Source organism: Anabrus simplex, chromosome 1 (genome assembly GCF_040414725.1).
Source record: "Anabrus simplex isolate iqAnaSimp1 chromosome 1, ASM4041472v1, whole genome shotgun sequence".
In the NCBI taxonomy this organism is placed as follows: domain Eukaryota; kingdom Metazoa; phylum Arthropoda; class Insecta; order Orthoptera; family Tettigoniidae; genus Anabrus; species Anabrus simplex.
Window position 1 is genome coordinate 708,078,259 of NC_090265.1, and position 22,776 is coordinate 708,101,034.

Here is a 22,776-nt window from a genome sequence, read left to right on the forward strand (position 1 = left end):
CATCCATGTTCTCAGTAAAATTTAATGCTTGCCTTATTTTATTTTGTGCTTTTTCTACTACAGCCTTATTTGTCTCTTCTTATGCAATGTTCTCATTTGACTGATGAATGATGTCGATGGCAATTCAGATTTGGTCTCACAATTACTACCTGATGATAGGGCAAGTTTTGTTAGGATATGAATAGACTGCTACATGTATAAATTCAGAAAATCAATTGCTGAAGGGAGATCATCACAACTTGATGAGCTTAATATACCAAAGAGCCGTACTAGCGGAACTTGATTGAATTTGGCTGTGAACACATATCAGAATACATTATTCCATAAATACTCGGACACCTGCATAGTAGTCTCAAATTCTTACTCTAAGGGCCGGTTGTATAAACATAGCTGATCCGAGATCAATTTTGATTTAAGATCAGAAAATGATCCTTTCCAAGCTGCTCGTTGTGTTGTATAACATTCATCTCGAATCTCATGATCCGGATCTACTTTAATCCGTCATCATAGAATTTTGCTTGGCAACGTCGTAAACAGTGTGGGAAATTCGTACTAATCAGGAGTATGTTGGTAGTAAAGTCATGTTATTTCATGTTTTTAATCTCTCTGACGTAGTGTCAATCTTGGTGTCAATCAGATCTCAAACACATTGACTGAAAAATGGACATGAACTTGGATGTCAATGAGCAAAGAAATCGAGCACCAAATTTTACAGCATACGAAAAGGAGTTGTTAATTGATTTAGTTGTTACAAAATATAAGAATACAATTGAAAATAAAAAGACTGATGCTGTAAGTACGAAAGAGAAGGAAAATGCCTGGAAAGCACTAGCTTCAGACTTCAATTCCCACGCAAATGTGGCGCGACGGGATTAGAAAACCTTGCAGTTATGTTACAAGAATGTAAAACGAAGAACGAAGAAGTCGGCTGCAGACGATAAAGTAAGTAAAGAAATACATATTTGCGTATTAACCACTAGTTGAGACTTCGGAGTATCGTACTTAACCAACTGGACATTCTTACTAGGTCAGCATTCATAAAACAGGCGAAGATCCATTCGTACAACCTACGGTGGATTAAGCTGGACGGAAACTCGTAGCAGCATTAAAACCTCAATTCCTTTCACTAGCCTGCGAGTCCGATTGCAATGCGAACTTCCACCAAGAAGTTATTTTTGGTAAGTTAACCTTGAAATTATGATATAAATAACTAGGAATACGGGGTGTTCGAAGTGTAGACTCATACAGAGCTACACTTTTCACAAGCATAAGGCAATGTAAATTAGTTACCGATACACAGGACTATGTCTCATGTTAGTTTGTTTTTTGTTATAGTGAATATTGCGATTAGCCCTTTCCCTTAATTAATCGGTCATCAGTAACTCCAATAAAAATTACAAACTACCCCTTATTGACTAATGACAGGTTAACTAAATACAGTGCACATTTACTAAGGAAGTACATAATGTCTAATTTCTTATTTAGATGTATGTGAATGTGATGTGGAGGATCCTGGACTTACAATGGAAACTGCACTGAACGAATCACAATCTCAATCCGTTGCTTTCGTGGAGGAAATAGCTGTCAGTGGGGTTTCTTACAACATGGTAATGTATCAAGTTACGTGACTACTGTATGTTGCAACAAACTTAATGAAGGGTGTTAATTCAGATAGATATTACATATAATGGCCGGTTTCAGGTACACTACATTTACCTATGAGTTACCTAAATGTGTTTGTAACTAACTGCGCTGTTAACTTAAGTGCGTTTGTGGAAACTTAAATCCATATTTATAAGCCTTCGTAATGAAAAGTACAGATATAGTCATGTTTAATATATCTCGTCCTCCAATATATGTATCTACGCAAATGTTTTTAGGGTTATTTTTGTAATATCTAGTTACTTTTACTAGCAGAAGTTTCCTATAATGAGAACTGGTTGGCAAACATGTACACAGTCATTTCAATCAATCTGATTCAGCATGTAATAATCTCTCATAATATGAATATATCTGATCTAATAATGCAAAAAATAGTTACATTTCCCCTTCTTTCTTATTCACAGTACGCAGATATAGTCTTAAATTTCACCTAGATCCGTTGTCGTCACTAAAATTATAAAAATACACTGCGATTACCAAACAGATCACTTTTCACTGATCCAGAACACAAGCGTAAACAATAATAATATAAATTAAAAACGTGCATGTAATTTCACCTGATCAGATGCCAAACTCTTCAAGAATTCCATTTCTTCTGGGCTTTCATGGCACAACTTGAACAAGTAAGTAAATTCTTTCTTGAATAAAATTACTGTGTCCACCCATTCAATACAATTATATTTTGTAGTGATTAAATTCTACATGAAATATAAACACTAGTTAGGGACATGTTTCGCCCTAGTTTTGGGCATCTTCAGCCTACTATTAATCTTAAGGTCAAGTCTTAAATCTATTGACATTGGAACTTAATACTAAACTTAAATTAATATCAAATACTGAATACAATGGTCTTATGCTTATTACATATTTACATAGTTTACAATATGTACATTAACTAAATGCCAGAATTTGTGAACAAAGAAGCACTAAAATAATTATTTTCAATGACTAGAAGACGTTTGAGACATCTGGATGAAAGTTTATGCAAATGTGTACGTATTGTCTAGAGATTGATCACAGCGTGAATATGTACATTAACCAAATGCCAGAATTTGTGAACAAGGAAGCAATAAAATATTTTAATTATCAATGACTAGAAAACGTCTGGATGAAAGCTTATGCAAATGTGTACGTATTGGCTAGAGATTGATCACAGTGTGAATATGTACATTAACCAAATGCCAGAATTTGTGAACAAGGAAGCAATAAAATATTTTAATTATCAATGACTAGAAAACGTCTGGATGAAAGTTTATGCAAATGTGTACGTATTGGCTAGAGATTGATCACAGTGTGAATTGGAGTATCTCCAACTGTTTGACTAGAGCTTGATCACAGCATGAATTGGAGTATCTCCAACTGTTTGACTAGAGCTTGATCACAGCATGAATTGGAGCTTCTCAAACTTTATGGATGAACTTAGGTTGAAGGTTTTTCAAAGATAGTTATGGTTATTATCATAAGTACCGTATTTACGTGAATAATACCCGCACATTTTTTTTTTTTAATCTGGGGCACGAAATTGGGGTGCGGGTTTTATTTGCCTCAATGGTGGCATTAATTTTTCAAAATCAGCCTTCCTAAATTTAGGGTGTGGGATTATTCGGTGGCGGGTATTATTCGCGTAAATACGGTATATTGTTGCAAACCGGAACCGTGGTTAAATTCGATCGTGCTGGATTTGAATATTCCTTTAGAAAGAAGCATGGTTGGTCAGTAATGTTTAATAGGCCAAAGCATGGATGTTGGAAACATATTGTTGGTATTGTTCATTGGACCCCATCTAATGAAATTTTGAATTTTGTGCCATTCTTGTCGATTAACGTTCCTATTGGTGCATTGTTCAACCTTGGGAGGAATTATGAGATCTCTGTAACTGAATAAGAGAAAAAAGGAATTTAGAATGTGAATGTAGAGCCCAATTAATCATGATTGTAAAGCGAAAGTGTTTGCCGCATGAAAGTGGACGAACTTACTTATCTTGTCGATGTTAGCTGGAAGAATGACACAAAATTCAAAATTTATCAGATGAGCTCCAATGAACAATACCAACAATTAGTTTCCAACATCCATGCTTTGGCCTATTAAACATTACTGACCAACCATGCTTCTTTCTAAAGGAATATTCAAATCCAACACGATCGAATTTAACCACGGTTCCGGTTTGCAACCATATACTTATGATAATAACCATAACTACCTTTGAATAACCTTCAACTTTCATCCATAAAGTTTGAGAAGCCCCAATTCACGCTGTGATCAAGCTCTAGTCAATATGTACACATTTGCATAAGCTTTCATCCAGACGTTTTCTAGTCATTGATAATTAAAATATTTTACTGCTTCCTTGTTCACAAATTCTGGCATTTGGTTAATGTACATATTCACACTGTGATCAATCTCTAGCCAATATGTACACATTTGCATAAACTTTCATCCAGATGTCTCAAATGTCTTCTAGTCATTGAAAATAATTATTTTAGTGCTTCCTTGTTCACAAATTCTGGCATTTAGTTAATGTACATATTGTAAACTATGTAAATATGTAATAAGCATAAGACCGTTGTATTTAGTATGTGATATTAATTTAAGTTTAGTATTAAGTTCCAATGTCAATAGATTTAAGACTTGACCTTAAGATTAATAGTAGGCTGAAGATGCCCAGAACTAGGGCGAAACATGTCCCTAACTAGTGTTTACATTTCATGTAGAATTTAATCACTACGGAGACGATAATTTACGATACCCTCATTTGTTGGACACATATATTTTGTGTGTGGGGACTTTATCTGCAAATATCGGCTATTGGTTGCATTGCCGTTAAATTATATGCCTGAAACTGTGGCGATTTAAAATGCATCTTCTTACGTCGGTTGCTTCGAAATTCTGATTGGTTCAATAAGCAAATTTTTGACTTGAGCATGCGCAGTGTCGATGTTCAACTGAGCGACGCGCGGCTTGACTGCACTGAACGCCAGTCTGTTACCAGCAGCTCGCCAAGATGAACGCTTCTGGAGAAGTGTAGCGTATAAGACGCAATTGAGTTTTGGTAGAATGGAGTGCAATACTCCTGGCTGATAGCCGTGTCACCAGGGCATTTGCCCTAGTTGTAGTCTACTTTGAGTTTTAATGTATTTCCTACCTACTGTTCTTTTATTTTAACGGAATATGAATATCTGAGTGAGTGTGCCTTTTGCAAGATGGCCTAACAACGTAAGCTATGCGATTATATTAAATTGGATACCCAAGGATGTAAGTACAGTATCTACTTAGTGGTTTCAAAACTGTTCTACTGCCGGATTATTTGGAAAAGGAGTATCAGTGTGACATTAATTTTGTGAAGTATTTCGGCAACACCATTTGAATCGTATCTGCCAACCTAGTACCGGTAATTTGAAATTAGGCCTACAGTTTATGGACATGTCAACCACCGTTTATTTATTAAATTAAGTTGGAATTACTTCTTCGTCGGACATTTCAATGATATAAATTATATTTGCTAAATATTCAAATGTAACTTAACGTGATTTTGGTAAAGTTCTATATTCAAATTATTATCATGGAGTAATTCTGGAACGTGGTAGATGCACGGGCGAAAGGCCAATTATTCCATCTCTTCATTTAATTATGATTATCGTTATGATACTGTTTTCTGTTTCCTAATATTTTTATTATTATTATTTTGTTGGTGCATTTCCTTCTACTTTTCTTGGTTCATATTTGTGATATCTATTGCACTGTTATCGGTGTTTTGAAAGACGTTATGTGCTTGCATTGTTTTCGTGATGGATCTTTGTTTAATTGCTTAATGGGATGGTTTATTTCCGGTCTCGTCCGGGCATAACCGTCTTCCAGGACCTCCTAAAATTAATATTTAATAACCGGCGTTTATATTCCCTATTTATTTTTGGTTGGAGGTAATCTTAAATTATAATTATATTGTAATATTGTGGTTGCTCGAAGCTGAAATTTGTTCCAATTATTCCCTAAGGATACTTTTGCCCTCCTCAGATTATTCGCGTCCGTGTTTTCTTTCTTTCTTTCATTTGTGCGTGTCGTATTTTTATCTCATCTCAGGTACGCTAATTTTGTGGGGGCCTTGCCTATTGTCTCTTGTAGTGAGATGTTGGCTTCGGTTTTGGGAAGCTGGATGCTTCGTGTGTACCATTGTTTGTTTTCTGTGGAATTTTAAGTGTTTCCATTTTGTAAATAGTAAACTATTTGAGTCATATTTTTATTCGAGTTTGTGCCTGTTCTCTTGTGTTATTTAAACTATTTTCGTGTGAAATATTTGGTTAGCCATCATTCTCTTAAATTTTGAGTGTGCTTCCGAGTTTCTAGATGATTGATATCCTTGTGTACTAGTCCTGGGAACAAATTTCAGTGGAATGAGATTGTTTTCTACCTACTTAGAAAGATAAGCTGGGCAGTTACATGATTAATATTTAATACACGGATCCGTTTTAAAATTTGTTATTGAATGAATTCTGATGCGAGCTGCAGACTCCGCTCATTTCTTGGTACTGTAAGATTTACTCTAGTGTGCGGTCTGAGTGAGTTTTCATGATATTAATTATTATTATTGTTTAAAAATAAGGGACATTCATCTCCTCTTTTATGAATCAAAAAGAAATTTTTCTTTTTAGGGTGTAAGTTCTTCGACGTACTTATTTATTACAGCATAAGAATTATTTTTCATTGTTATCTGAGTGTACACTCACTATTTTATTATTTAAAAAAAATAGTTCTTTCAATGTATAATTCAGAGAGATTATTTAATTTTCAATTAATTGTTCTTGATTTTGTTCACCTTTTAACATATTTCAGAAAGTTATAATTTTCATTAATTTTATTTTTGGTTTCCTGAACTTTAAGTAAAGTTTAAATTATTGAAATTTAATTTTGCTTTCATTTAGTAGTTAGTGGTTTTGACCCGGCAACCTGTCAAACGTTAACGTAAGATCCAGTCCTCTTCGCTTATTTTCCGTGCCCTCCACGCTGGTTTTGTTAATGCTGCTGCTACTCGATGGTAAGTATTTTGCTTCTTGTGCTCATTTGGTGATGTTTATGGGTTTTAATTATCTTTCTTGTTTTATCTTTGTCGGGTTGCAGTAGGGTTGAAAATATAATTGTATTGAATAGGTGGACACAGTAATTATATTCAAGAAAGAATTTACTTATTGTATCTTCAATACGGAACAAAATGAGATTAGTTACTTGTAACAACTTGAACAACACGAAAGCGTTACAAACTGCGATCTCCAATAGCCAAAAGAAAATAGATACTGGTACCACAACATTTTTCATTAGTATTTCCGTAATGTACTCCTCGAACTGAGGATTTATATTTCTTATGACTGCAACGGACTAGTCACTCGAGAAGTTTTACTTACACTGACCACGCAACATGCATTGACAAAAATACTCTCGCAACTGCTGACGTTAAGTCCACAGATAAGAAGCTAACATAAACTACAGCTCCCTGCAAGATTTATAATTAAAGAAGTCCAGATGTTTTATGTTTATTGGGAATCTATCAGACTTCACGTCGCCGGTTAAAAGATATAATAACATTAAAAAAGCAACAAAAATCGGTAGACTATTTATAATTCAGCAGGCTTATGTTAAGTGCGTACCGGTACCGGTACCAAAGACATTATTTAATACAAATGTAAATACTAATGGTAAATACTCCATAATTTCAGATTGGGTGTTCACTAACTGTTCTGAGACTCATGATTCAAAGCCTGATGAAAGAAATCTTTAACATTATAGTTGCACTGAAAGATCAATTTGAGCCTGGTGAAAATCCGTTTGATTCGAGTTCCATTTTATTTGACGATTCATTTCCCATGTTGGAATATATATCTTCAGTAGAGCGTCATACTCCGAGGTGATAGTAACCGAAACAGCTGGGACAGATGACACCATACAGGTGGAATCAGTGACTAAGACAGTGATAACGTGGAAGTAAACGTACTGACCGAAATATTGTAAACTCTAGCACACCCAAGCACGTTAAAACTATAATGAATGACTGTAAATAGAGTATAGTCAGTTCATTATCACTTACTGATGTTTACGAAACTAATTTGCTGGAATCATTTCTAGAATAGAGGTACCTACAGCACTAGCTGCAGTTACCAGTCTTTGCGCAGATAACTGTGAATAAGCTGATAACTGTTGTTTCGGAAACTCATTTTAAATGTATCACCATGTTTGGTCACTGATAACTACTCATCTACAGATAACTGTCATTCCAGAAACCGGCCATAAATCAAATAAACTTTTCACACGCTTAACTGTTCCTTATTACTATTCGACTAGCTTTTACAGCACGGCTGTTCTTCTTCTTCTTCTTCTTCTTCTTCTTCTTCTTCATCACATTCTCGTATTTCAATTCTGACTGACTGATTTTAGGAACAAGTACCAGATACAGATGTCAGTTCTGGCCCCAGCAGACGAACTTCACCTCCTAAAAAGAGAAGAGCTGAAGCTGAGGGAAGTTTAAGGGACAACTTTTACAAGAGAAGATTGGAATGTCTAGAGGCAGAACACGCCATAAAAATGGAAAATCTCAAACTAGACCAGGAAATTAAAAAATATGAGCTAGCGGCAGCTAAAGCGAGAGCAAATGAGCATTCTTGTTAATACAAATGTATAGTCTTGTTAGTACTTAGAAATATTAAAAACATACCTGAACACGTTGTTAATTATTTCATTCCTAACAGCAGTATTTCCTCCATTCAGCCCAGCTTCCTCGAAGACAGGAAGTTCCTCGAAAACCCTTCTTCCTGCAAAAATATCTCCTTCTACTTCAGGTTCACCATCTATGGAATCTAAGGCCATGTTATGTAGGACAAACGTTGCCACTATAATAGGAGGAACCCAAAGCAATTTTACTCTAAGACCCATCTTCAAGCAGGGAAATCGTCTTTTAACAAGCCCGAAAGTTCTTTCAATTGTGGATTGCGATCTCTTATGAGCTCTGTTATATGCCATCTCTGCAGGTGTCGCTTTGTGTAATACTGGAGTGAGAAGGTGCTCGCAGCAACGATAGGCACCGTCTCCGAGAAGAAATCCTTTGGTCATTTCCTCCGCCTCAAACCGAGCATGAACTCTAGAGTTATCGAATATATTACTATCATGTGCAGAACCAGGCTACTATGTTTAGACAACGCAGATTAGCATCATATATAACCTGTACATTCAAGGAGAAGCATCCATGTCTGTTCCTGAACACTTCAGTGTTTTTACCCCCTGGTGATATGATAGGCACATGTGTCAGCCTATAGCACCAAGAATTCCTGGAAAATGAGCTATGTCATAGAAATGACGCATGATTCTTCTTGCTTCTCTCTGGTCAGTCGGCATATTGATAAACTGAGGTCTCAACGCAGCAATTTCTCGCGTTAATTTATGGATGACTCGACAAACCGTAGCCTTATCAATTTTTAATAAATCACTAACTCCCTGTCGCGTAAAATCGCAGAACCAATAGAATCTGGAACATTGGAGTAAGTATGATATAGATGTTGATTCCCGTAGGGAATCTGAAATATTTGTTCTGAACGAGTAAATTTATAATACCAATATAAATGGTCCTTTATTCGACATTATGAATTTTCCAGCTAACTCATTCCTGGTTGTCAGCGTTTCGCCCCTGTGTGCTAGGCTGGGCTCATCAGTTGGTACCTAGCACACCCACCAAGACGCTGACTAGTGCATACTGTGGAGGCCACTGCGTAGGCTAATTGTAGCCACCGGCAGTGCCAATGCACTATGAGAGACTTTGTCTCATTATCAAGAATTGATGCCCAAGTCTCCTACTAGAATCAAAAGGGTTACAAATAGAGCATATGACCTTCCATTATTTTCCATTTAATCCTAAACATTTCCACACCTTTTTAATAGATTGACTTCCGTCTGAAGTGAAACCAATAATTCTGGTGCCAATTTATTCCAGTTGTAAGACCACCTCAGCGATTAAAATTCATGCTGAAATTTCACCAGGCATGGAATTTTGGCTTACATACATAGCAACCAGTTGAAACCAGTTATGCAATAGGGGCATAAACATGAACACTAACACATGATTTGAGAGTTTATTTTCCCTGTATTGGTTAGACAGAATCTCATTTTAAAAGCTTTGTCGCTAAGTTCTAAAAATGGGTTTCCTCTTTCTCGGAATACTCGGAGAGACCGCCGAAATTCTTCATTACCGTCATCTGAAGAAAAATCGGAGAAGAACCTCTTCCCTAAATTTTACTTCGCCAAACATGAGAATTCCCGTAAGATTGTTCTCACTCTTCTCATAGTGGAAATAGTTCTCTATGGCACTAATGGCAGGGGTGTTCACCCCGTAAAGGTACTGAAGACTTTTAACTAAGTTTTGCAGGTGAATCTCCAAAGGAAGGGGAAGCATGTCATGCCTTCAACAGTGCCTATAGCCCCTAGGTGATTTAATTTTAAATAAGACACTATCTATAAGGAATTCATTGTCAAATCTCATCCCTTTCTTATTTCTTAGTTGACATTTTCTGAGCATGGCATGCTTATGTTGGCTCACTTAAATAATTTGACTATTGACTTGGACTCTCTCAGTTGCTTTTCTAGAAACAAAATATTAACATTAGTTATTTTCAATTTATTACAGATAGTCATTAAATTACATTCCTGTCTCCTTAGCTTTTTCTGCAAGTGAATTTATTGTCCTTTTAGTCGTGTCTGAACCTATTTAATTTCTTTTAGAACTCTCAAAATAAGCATCAAAATTTAATTTGTGGTGAGCCCTGCGTCATTTAAATTTCTTGAACTTTTCTCCGTCTTCAGAGACTGTCTTTTATGGAGTGATTTTAGTTTCTTTAATTGTTTCATGAGATATTGTAGAAAACTGGGGAATATATGAGGTACAGAGCCAGTTTTCAGTTTCCATCTACCTCTAGGAATTTATACCTGTTTGCCTTCTACTGTAAATGAGTCTTGATTTCACTATAAATTCATCAGAAAAATGTGAATTGCACACCGAACACTTATCAGAAATTTTGTTATCTTTTTTTGGTTATCGCTCTTCCCAATTTTGAAAATTCTACTTCATCTTTTGCTGGTTGTTCATCTTTAGAAGTTTTGTTGCCTGGAATGAAGCAAGTAGACATTTTTTTCCTTCTCAGTATGTTTGTAAATTTTATAAGCCCAGCACTATGTTTATACTGTACGTCTGGACATCCGGACTTTATCCCATTTCTCTACGGGGTTGGGTATGAAGTGAAATGAATCTTTGTAGCAAGTTTTTACGACTGGATACCTTTACAGAAGTCAACCTCATCTGAGGAGTTAATGAGAGGAAATGAAAAACATGATATACAAAATGGTGTATGGCTTTTAGTGCTGGGAGTGTCCAAGGACAAGTTCACATGATATGAGTCGTGTAGTTTCAAAAATCCCTATCTCCAAGAAAATCAGTTTTTCAGGAAGGGCAAAAACTGCCATCACTGCATTTTACACTCCTTTTTAACATTTTCTTTAATTTGAATTAGCTCATATTGAACAATATACACAAAATTTATGCTTTTTTTTTTTTTGCTAGTTGCTTTACGTCGCACCGACACAGATAGGTCTTATGGCGACGATGGGATGGGAAAGGCCTAGGAATTGGAAGGAATTGGCCGTAGCCTTAATTAAGGTACAGCCCCAGCATTTGCCTGGTGTGAAAATGGGAAACCACGGAAAACCATCTTCAGGGCTGCCGACAGTGGGGCTCGAACCCACGATCTCCCGGATGCAAGCTCACAGCCGCGCGCCTCTACGCGCACGGCCAACTCGCCCGGTACAAAATTTATGCAGCTTCATCTCTACATTTTTGTACTAGGGCAATATTTATCTTGAACATAGGGGGTTTTGAAAGTCACAGGTGGACATGGCGGGGTTTGAAAGTAAACATGGATATCACAAACAAACTCTTACTGTCTAATGCTCAAAGAAACTATTTTTACTTCATTTACTAGCATCTATGTAGCATACTGAGATGGAAAACAAATTGCAAACATGAAATACAGTATGAAATGTTTAAATGTTCATTGAGAATATGCAATGCATTTGTCTCTGAAGAATAAAACATAATCATATTATTGCAATCTAATACAACAAGGATACCGAATCATCTCTTGGTTCACAATACTCTTCTTCCTCTTGCTCTTCTGTGGTACTGCAACGATGTTCAGCCTGTCGTGTTTCCAGCGAAACATAAAACTGGAGATCTGCAAGCTCCCTCCATCTAGCACCATAATGTTTCTTAACCAATCTGCACACATCGTTCACTTTTCCATTGTTTAATGGAACATTGCCTTTTTCGATTAACTGTGGAACCAGTCCAGAAAAGGTTTTGCCTCTCCTTAACACTCTCTTTGGCTGGTGAAATGTGCAATGCTAAGCAACTTCCCCTTGTACAAATATATTGTTTATCTTCCATTTTAGAAAAATTATTTTCGCAGGACTGAACTGAAAATGCCAAGAGCCGACAGGTTTTAAAACATCTCGAACAGCAGTCTTCCAGTCAAATATTGGTACTTCACAACCAGGCTGGAGAAGCTTCCCATGTCCACTGAAAATACCTCTGGCTTAAGGATAACCTCTCAACTTTCTCTATTGCAAGAAATCAGCTTCATTTCCTGTATCAAATCCTATTTGCAAAGACTTAATAACAATAAAAATCTTCCACCTTGTTGATACTTATATTTGCATTTAAGCAAATCAATTAATCATACACAGTACATGTTTCATTCCTTTTTTAGAAAATCTTCAGCTGTTTTACATTGCTTAGGTGAATTCACTAAGTATTTATCTTTTTAAGAACATCTTAAACAGGTACCTTGTTTTTCTTAAATACTACATAAATTTAAAGTAAATTAAAATAAAAACAATGTGGATGGTTGAATGGGGTATTTTAGCGATAAAAGTGCTGGAAACATTTTTTACAACATCTGTTGAAATGAATAGAAGTAGTTTTTTTAAACAGGCTAACTATAAGGAGATCCATTCTCCTCTCATTTCAATACCCCATTCAACCATCCACATTATTTTTAATTTATTTTAATTTATTTTAAATTTACGTAGTATTTAAGAAAAACAAGGTACCTGTTTAAGATGTTCTTAAAAAGATAAATACTTAGTGAATTCACCTAAGCAATGTAAAACAGCTGAAGATGTTCTAAAAAAGGAATGAAACATGTACTGTATATGATTAATTGATTTGCTTAAATGCAAATATAAGTATCAAAAAGGTGGAAGATTTTTATTGTTATTAAGTCTTTGCAACTTTCACTATACGTGCCAACACCCTGTCGGGTGGTAAAAACGAATGACCAACTACAAGAAAGTAAATTTCAATTTCTTTCACATACACTGGTTCATACAGAAGCCACTTACTAGTCATACCCACAAGAATACCGTTTTTATTTTGTCCAACGCATCCATCTGCAAATAGCTGTATGGTTTTCTTTTGTGACAGATCAATGATGTTAAGAGCATGAAACAAACAACTTGCAATTTCATTTGCACCTCTACGAAAGTCAGCTTCATTCCATGAACAGATCATCACATTTTCGTATGTCAGTGATGTCTTAGAGCTTCCAAACACTACAGTGAAGTTGTACACATTTATTTGCCTGCTGAAGTAAGCACTTTGGTCACTGAGCTTGGGCAATAGCATGTTCTTCTGAAAATCAAAGGAAACAGACTGAATAGACTCATCTTCTCTTAAATATTCATAGAATGCACTGTATTTTAACTTGTGGACTCGTTTCTTGGTCCGCAGGTCAACTTTCGCATGTTCTGATGTGCAGTTTTTTAGTTCCTCGTCTAGTTGTGAGCAAGTTGAGCAAACATCAGTCTTCAGACTTCCGAAACCAATATTATAGTTACGATTCAAAATCTTTCTGAAGAAGGCGTGCTTTGCCTGCAATTCAGGTTCAACAGTAGTATTGTATTGTTTCCACATTTCTTTGATATTTAGTTCACATGGCAGGTACATATGTGCCGCTGACTTGGTACGGCAGCAGTGCGGCTCTTTAGCACGAAAAGAGTCAATAAATTTACAGATGGCCTCACATTTTGGTTTATTGGCATAGCTTCTTCTATCTCCCCATCTTCTCTCCACAGGCATTCCCCCAGATTCAAAATGATGCTTTAGTACCCCTTGAATTCTGTCCTTCAATAGGAGAGATCCCATAAATACTTCTTGACAAACTGGTACCATCGTTCCACCCCGTTTCTGAATAGTGTACTTCAATGTATGAGCTTTTCCGGATTTGATACTGTTACCCAGCCTGCGTCTTGCCACTGGTATACAAGAAACATGCTTGATAATGAAACTATCCTGCTGCAGTTTTGATGCTGTAGAGTAGAATACCGAGTGAAACTTCTTCACATCCAACAAAGAAATATCTCCGCACTGGTACGCCATGGATTTATGGCGCACATTGGTGAGACAGGAGATCCAGCCGACGGTACCTGTATAATAAACACCCTTTTCACGTACAAGAATGTGTATATTTACTCAAATATCATAGGTATTTATAAATGGCCTGCATCGAAAAAGAAAGGGAAGTTTGCTTCTCAACGTGACTATAGAAGGTAATATCACAAGCTGCATAAAGCTACAATGGTACGAGCTTTCAGGAATCGAACGTGCACTGGCCGAGATTCGAACTTCAGCCATTTTTGTGCGAGGAGAACAACCGATCTGGCACAACACCATGCGCCAACTTCATGCAGCAGTGCATGTTTTCTAAAGCTTATTCTAAAATTGCAGTTTCTGATACAGTACTACAATTACACTGACAAGAGAGGAACGTAATTGATATTTTTGCTTCCTTGCATTTCCACTGCTGTTCGTTACATAATTTCTTCCAATCCTTGCCAGGGCTACACTTCTCAATACGTTTATGAGGTGAATCCATTAGTAATTGGACAATACATGACACTGTACCAACACAAATGCTTCCTCTCACGGTCGTGCCAAGAGCTCCTCACGCGCCTGACACATTGCCACGTATTGCCTTCCTATTGGCCGGCGAAGATGATGGGTTATGTTATCTATGACCGAGCGCAAGGCGTTGGAGATGGCGGAATATGAAAATAACCCCGTACTTTGACAATGAATTTTGAATTGTTAGAGCAGGTTTTGATGCGTACTTATAGTATACAGTGGTGGACATGCCCACAGCAATTTCAAACCTCTCCACAGTGTTGAAATGAAATGTCATATGGCTTTTAGTGCCGGGATATTCCAGAACGGAATCGGCTCGCCAGATGCAGGTTTTTCTATTTGACACCCGTGGGCGATCTGCGCGTCATGATGAGGATGAAATGATGATGAAGACAACACATATACCCAGCCCCCGTGCCATTGGAATCAACCAATTAAGGTTAAAATCCCCGAACTGGCCGGGAATCGAACCCAGGACCCTCTAAACCGAAGGCCAGTACGCTGACCGTTCAGCCAACGAGTTGGACTCCACAGTGTTCATGTGGAGTGAGAGCATATGACGCTGTTGATGGTGATTCGTCCATCATGTGGGAACATTATGCCTTGAGCAGTCCCATTGGTGCTATTCGACAGGAGTAGGCTCCGTGCCAGGCTTTTGGCACACAATCTAGTGATTAGAATTTGTATACCACCACCTCTTCACCTCTTTTTTTTTTTTTACAAGTTGTTTTATGTCGCACTGACACAGATAGGTCTTATAGCGACATCGGGACAGGAAAGGGCTCGGAGTGGGAAGGAAGCGCCTGTGGCCTTAATTAAGTTACAGCCCCAGCATTTGCCTAACATTAAAATGGGAAACCACGGAAAACCATCTTCAGGGCTGTCAACGGTGGGGTTCGAACCTACTATCTCCCGAATACTGGATACTGGCCACACTTAAGCGACTGCAGCTATCGAGCTCGATCCACGTTTTCTACCCTACCGGCCAACATTTTTTCGACCAACAGGTCTCAAACCGGTTAACCACGGTGTCCGATCATACAAACTCGACACTTTAACGATCATGGCCTCGAGGCGGGCTAGCATTATGTTTACACTATCTAAATGAATACCATCGCCAAATCACATGCTCTTCACTTTCACTTAATAACAATGCACAACACGTAAGTTCTGGCCTTCCCAGAATAATCCTACCAAACATAAACTACAGATACCAACCCTCACATAGCAACACTGCTGCCTCTAGCAGACGATTCGCCACAGTCCCTAGTGAACATCTTAAGAGCTCATACTTTCTCTTCAACTCGCTATGCTTTACAGTTGGTCTGTTGTAAGTGGTACTCTCGTTCCGTCATCAGATGGCTCACTATGTACTAGTCTTCTGAGTGAGAAGTGTCGACACCATCTCAACTCCATTTAAGATGTTTCTATTCAATATATATGTGCATTGTGAATAAGCAGCAAGGTCGTCAGATGAATGTGGTACAAGAAATTAAAAAAAAAAATGAAGTGCAATGAAAGATTAACAAGGATAAAAGAATGCAATAGAGCTGAGGATGGAAAAAAAAAGTGAGTAGTGTGTGTTGGGTGGAGGGGGGTGGAAAGAAGAATGTACACGAGGTTCAAGACATGAAAGTGATGAGAAGTATGAATAATGCAGTAACAGCTGTACACAGCCTAGAATGAACCATCTAATGATGAGGATACGAATTTGGAAAACACCAAAACGAAGTAATAATAGTGAAAGGAGAGGGACAGTTTTCTACCAGGTCAGTGATGTTAGGGTATCCAAGTCTTATTCCCCCAAATTTTTCAACCCTCATTCTTCTAGTTAACTCATTACAACTTATTAACTAGCTGCTGTACTCATTGGCTTTTTAATAACAGCAGCAACAGTGTCATCTAGCAGAGATGAGTGGCAGCAGAAGAGATGGAGTACACCTCAACCATCAACAGTCACTGTAATGTTATGGTCGATGTTGGGAAATAAATGAATTACTTGTAACGATTACTCTTTCAGTAATTTTTGCTTATAATCGTTACTTTCCACAAAATGTAATTTTTACTCATAATTTACTCCTTGAAATAAAAGACACAATGAAAAACTAAAAACCCAAGAAACACCTTTAACCACTAGCAGAAATATTTTAAAAGCACTAAGTATACCTTCCCTGAGTCAATTAGCCCATTAGACTACACCTCAATACAAACCAACCTATCTTTCCCAGATAAACTCAAAACAAGAGATGGTATCTCAGTAATGCTGAGAAGCTCAGCACTTGGTATGCTAAACAAAGAATATCCTGAAGATCAGTGGTTAAGGGTCTTCACAGATGGCTCACAAATAGAAGACAGAGAAGCAGGCGCTGGAGTTTTCTGCCAATTATTCTCACAATATGCTCCAGTAGGCAGATCATAACAACTTTGATGGAGAAATAGAAGCCACCTACCTTACCCTACAAAATCTAATTTATAGTCAATTCATTTGAGAAGGCAGTCCTACTCACATATTCACTAGCTGTCATGATTGATTGATTGATTTTTGTTGTTTAAAGGGGCCTAACATTGAGGTCATCGGCCCCTAATGGTACGAAATGAGACGAAATGAGATGACATATTAAAAGTCCAAAATCCTCCACTGATCAGAATTAAAAGCATGAGGACGAAGAATGAATGGATGGATTGATATGAAGTTAAAACGATCAGTGGATCCGACCCACAGTGCCTCACATGCACAGAAGGTGATCCACGGTGTTCCCCCGTGGTGGTACTAATCACAAATAGTTTCATGGTTCTAATTTGATCATCCCTTGGTTGCCCCTTTTAGTCACCTCTTATGACAGGCAGAGGATACCGTGGGTGTATTCTTCGTCTGCGTCCCCCACTCACAGGGGGTACTAGCTGTCATGCAAGCAGTATCATCAAATACAAACCCCATTCATCAAAAATTCAAGACATTAAACATCTACTAATAAAATTAAAAACTTTAAAGAGAAATATCACTTTACAATGGATCCCCACACATGTAGGAGTAGAAGGCAACGAACTAGCAGATAAACTAGGGGTAAACAAAAAGGCACTAGTACCTACATGAGAACCAAACCTCTGGCAGCTAACACAATCAAGAAGATAATCACAAATAAACCCTTGGAGAATGGAAGAAAGAAACTACCCAACTTATTGCAATGAAGAAATGGAAGAAAATAAATGGCCTATGGAACGAAAATAAAAGCAAGCCGAGGAAAGAAGCAGTGGCGATTTTCAGATTGGAAACGGGGCATGACTGCTTAGCTACACATCTACCTAGAATCAAAATATACCCGACGGAAAAGTGTACCATCTGCAAAATTACTGGATCAGTGATGGACTCTAAACACCTACTTCAGTGTACAGGACTCAACCCAACCCAACAAAAACAAGAACAAGGAACAAGATGAAACAAGACTCTGTTCCCCAATACACCTGTATTATTAATGTTATTTGTATATTACTGTTGTTTAGAGACATCAATTTTGTATTGGAGTTACTTCCCAATAAAGCCATAGCTTACAACAACAATAAAATCGTAGTAGTTACATTCTAGTAATCGATATACATCGCAACAAGAATATGACAAGCTTGGAGCCCTAGCACTCGTGAGGCGTTGCGCCAAAGGTTTAAAATCAAGTATATGACACACACTCAATCATTCACTAGCAGCTTGTTGTCACTACTGGTTGAGCTGTCCATTAGGATACAATATTGTAATTGTTTCTGTTGTGATTTCCCTGTATTATCATGGCTGATTACTTTAAACCAGTGGTTCTCAACCTTTGCGTGTCTGCGCCACCTTTGCATCCATAAATTATTTCGCACTCCCCTAATAAATTATTGATTTACAAAAGTTCTAGTTTTCTGTTAGGGTTAATATCTCAAGAAATGTTTTATAATGATTTATTATTATTATTATTATTATTATTATTATTATTATTATTATTATTATTATTATTATTATTATTATTAATTATGAGTGCTTAATACATAATATTACTTAATTTTAAGTAATAATTATACTGCAATAACTTTACAAAGAAAGTCATGAATAACACAAAAAGAGAATAAAACAAATGACAGTAAATATTACAGAGGATTCTCAAACTACATTATTTCATTTGATTTTGCAAGAACAGAATTAATGATCAATTAATTTTCCTTTCAAAAGTTTTCTAATGTTCGATTTCAACTGTGATAATGCACACCTCAGATCATTTTCAATATCTAGTCACGCTCGGTATTTTGCTTTGATGTAATCCAGAATAGAAAAATGAGATTCACACAGATATGTGGATGGAAACTGCACAATACAATTTGAAAATAAAATACCTAATGTTAAAATGATTTCCTGCAAATTTATCGTACATTAATATTTATCAGTTTATTTATTACTTTATTTTCATTTTTGTCATTTTATTACATTACTTATACACGTAGAAAAAAGTTTATCTTAAAAAATTATAAAAATGCAACAATTTTTACTACACTACATGATACAAATTCTTTTATTTTTATAATTTTTACACATTTCATTACTCAATTCATAAACACAAATTCCTTGTCCCAACGTTACTATAAAGTATAATCATTTTAGGAATTTCTTTCTATGTGTACAATTTAGCTGTGATGAAGGTAAGTTTTTGTTGTAAATTGTTTTCTTTGTCACAACCTTTTACTGTTTACCAAATTCATATGTTTTTCATTGCTCACCACGCCTCCCCTGAAATTCTCCAACGCTTTAAACAATGATCAACAAAAGTCGATTTTGAGACAGAGTTTGCTGAAACAGTTCAAGAAGAAAGTCATCAGATGGTCTGCGCTCACTGCCCCAACTCACAAGACACTTTTCTCTACGATTTACTTTGGCCTTTAACAAATGCCTCCACAGCTAACATTTCACTGTCCAGGGTAGTAACACAGACTGATCATTCTTCTCCTGACATATCAAATAGGATACCATTTCACCTCAGCTGTATTTGGTCAAGAAAAGCAATGGTTTCTAAGGTAATGTGCATAATCCGAATTTATGAACATTACAATTACCCAATTAATGACTGCTACAGGGAGAGGGGAAATTTAGTTACAAGCATTATGCACGTTCAGAAACTTACCTGTTGCTTTTCGGTCATGGGATGCAAGTAAGTCCAACATGAAGAGTAACCAGGGATGTGGTCTTCTACCCAAGAAATAAGCCATGAAAACAACCAGCGTGGCAGTGAGTGCGTTAATTGCAGCAAAGACATAAAAATGCTGGAACCACCTGTTAAAACATCACATGAGCTTTAAATAAACATTAGTACCTACTCAAAAGATTTTGAGGTTCTTAGAAAGTTAGTTTGTTATATCCTAGGTCTTTGTATAATTTTAGCTCTATACTAGTTTCATGCCTGTCTATGGCAGAAGAAAGTGCTTACAAATAAATGCCTTCATACCTCTTTAAGAGAAAGTAGCTAAGAAAATGAACACCACAAAGTGTCAACTTTCAATTTTGGATGTATTAAGTAACGTTACCAGAACTCATCATCATCATCATCATGATCATTTCTTCGCTCCAGCAAGCCAGGTGCGGTTGTATACGAGCCTCCTCCAGTTTGTTCTATCCATCCACAGATGCTGTTCATTTATGCAACACCAGTTCACATCTCTAATTTCAAGGTCCTTCATTATCTGTTTTTCCCAAACATCCCGAGGTCTTCCTCTTGGTCTCTTCCCAGGAACATTGTGGTCAAAATATGTTCGAGGAGTCCTGTGAGGGTTCATTCTTTTCATGTGACCATACCATTGCAATCTCTTCACTTCTAGAGTCTCCAGCAAGCTTCTTTCCAATCCAAGCTGTTGTCGGATATCCACATTCCTTATTTTATCCATTTTTGTTTTTTGTAGACAAGAATGGAGGAACTTCATTTCTGTTGCCTGAAGACGATTCTTTGTTGGTCCAGTAAGTGTTGCTGCTTCCAGGCCATACGTCAATACAGGTACTAGATATATTTTGTACAAGCTGATCTTGGAAACAAACGGAAATGTTTCATCCCAAAGTATTTGATGTACAGCGTGATAGAATTTGGAAACTTTCTGTATTCTGTTCCTAATCTCTTGATGTATGGTATTGTCTGATGACAGAACATTACCTAAATACTGGAAGTTGGCTACAATATCCATCTCCTCATCTCCAATTCTTAGATGAACAGTTGGAGAGTTTCTACTCATCACCAAGCCAACTGTCTTTGTTTTGCTGATTTTGAGACCTAAGGTTGTAAAAACTTCATGCGAGAGATCTAGTCTAGTTTGTACTTCTGCTTCTGTCTCACCCCATAGCATTACATCATCAGCAAAAAGCAGGGCATTAGTTGTTGGGTCCTTTCTCTTAACCGCTTTTAAAACATCCATTATGATTATGAAGAGAAGTGGTGAAAGACAACTTCCTTGTTGGACTCCACTCTTCGTTTCAAACCAACCTGACCTTCCATCCTGGACCTGGACACAACACTTGGTTTCATCATATAATCGTTGTACTCGTGCTATGATGTCATTGGATACTTAACATTCCCATATATGCTTGCGTGGTACATGGTCATATGCTTTCTCGATGTCCAGAAAAACAGTTATAAGTGTTTTACCTTTCTCCCAATACTTCTCATAGAGCATTCTGGTTGCAAAAATGAGGTCTATAGTTGATCTATGAGGTCTAAATCCTCAAATGTAGGTTCAACATATTTTCTAATCCTGCTCTCAAGGATGGATTCGTAGATTTTGAGGCCATGTGACAGCAGAGTTATACCTCTGTAGTTGGTACATTTCTTTCTATCACCTTTTTTCAACAATGGGATGTCCGACTCGTTGGCTGTACGGTCAGCGTACTGGCCTTCGGTTCAGAGGGTCCCGGGTTCGATTCCCAGCCGGGTCGGGGATTTTAACCTCCATTGGTTAATTCCAATGTCCCGGGGGCTGGGTATTTGTGCTGTCCCCAACATCCCTGCAACTCACACACAACACTATCCTCCACCACAATAACACACAGTTTCCTACACATGGCAGATGCCACCCACCCTCATTGGAGGGTCTGCCTTACAAGGGCTGCACTCGGCTAGAAATAGCCACACGAAATTAAAAAACAATGGGATGATGACTCCTTGCTTCCAGTCATTGGGTATTACATTCTCTTTCCAGATTCTATTTAGTACCCTGTACATCCACTGTTGTCCCACCTCTCCCAGTGCTTTGATCATCTCAACACTTAATTCATCTGATCCAGTTGATGTGTTGTTTTTCAGCTTAGATATTGCTGTCCCTACTTCCAACCATGTTAGACTAGTGGTATTTGTGCTGCCTAAATCATAAGGTTCGTCATCTAATGGAGTGACATTTTCATAACAGTTTTTTTTTTTTTTTTTTTTTTTTTTTTTTTTTTTTTTTGCTAGGGGCTTTACGTCGCGCCGACACAGATAGGTCTTATGGCGACGATGGGATAGGAAAGGCCTAGGAGTTGGAAGGAAACGGCCGTGGCCTTAATTAAGGTACAGCCCCAGCATTTGCCTGGTGTGAAAATGGGAAACCACGGAAAACCATTTTCAGGGCTGCCGATAGTGGGATTCGAACCTACTATCTCCCGGATGCAAGCTCACAGCCGCCGCCGCCAGTTCAGCAAAGTTTCAAAGTGCTTTTGGAACTCCTGTAATATTTTGGTCTTATCCTTAGTCACCTCACCATTAGGAAGTTCTACAGATTGGATAGATTCGTTTTGAATTCTTCTATTCTTAATAATACTGTATAACAGTTTTTTATTTCCACCCTGCATTATTTTGATAGCCAGATCTTCCTTGCATTTCTGCTTTTCAGCTACAACCAACTGTTTGACCTGTCATTTTTTCTTTCTGTAAAGTGACAGCTTCTCCTCTATTTCATGTTGATCTCCCCACATTGTTGCTTGATATAAGGATCTTCTTGCATGGTTTCTGTCATTGATAGCCTTTTAATATCATCATTCCACCAGGCAGTTTCTTTAGGTTTTCTTATTTGACTCTGTCATCCACATACATTTTCTGCTGTACCAACCACAACCTTCTTTAGAGTATCCCATTCTTTATCTACCAATTTCA

General features: G+C 37.3%; 1 protein-coding gene and 1 long non-coding RNA gene across 2 annotated transcripts in view; one reads left to right on the plus strand and one right to left on the minus strand.

Moving 5' to 3' along the window:
• LOC137503021 (polyprenol reductase-like) overlaps positions 1-22,776 on the minus strand; it is a 28,536-nt gene that overhangs the window by 1,690 nt on the left and 4,070 nt on the right. The window contains exon 2 of the mRNA XM_068230400.1: positions 19,792-19,940. Coding sequence (XP_068086501.1) covers positions 19,792-19,940 — 149 coding nt within the window. The remainder of the gene's footprint in view (positions 1-19,791; positions 19,941-22,776) is intronic.
• LOC136872302 (uncharacterized) lies at positions 687-8,325 on the plus strand. The gene is made up of 3 exons (XR_010859871.2): positions 687-1,178; positions 1,486-1,607; positions 8,083-8,325. It is a non-coding gene; the product is annotated as an uncharacterized lncRNA (long non-coding RNA).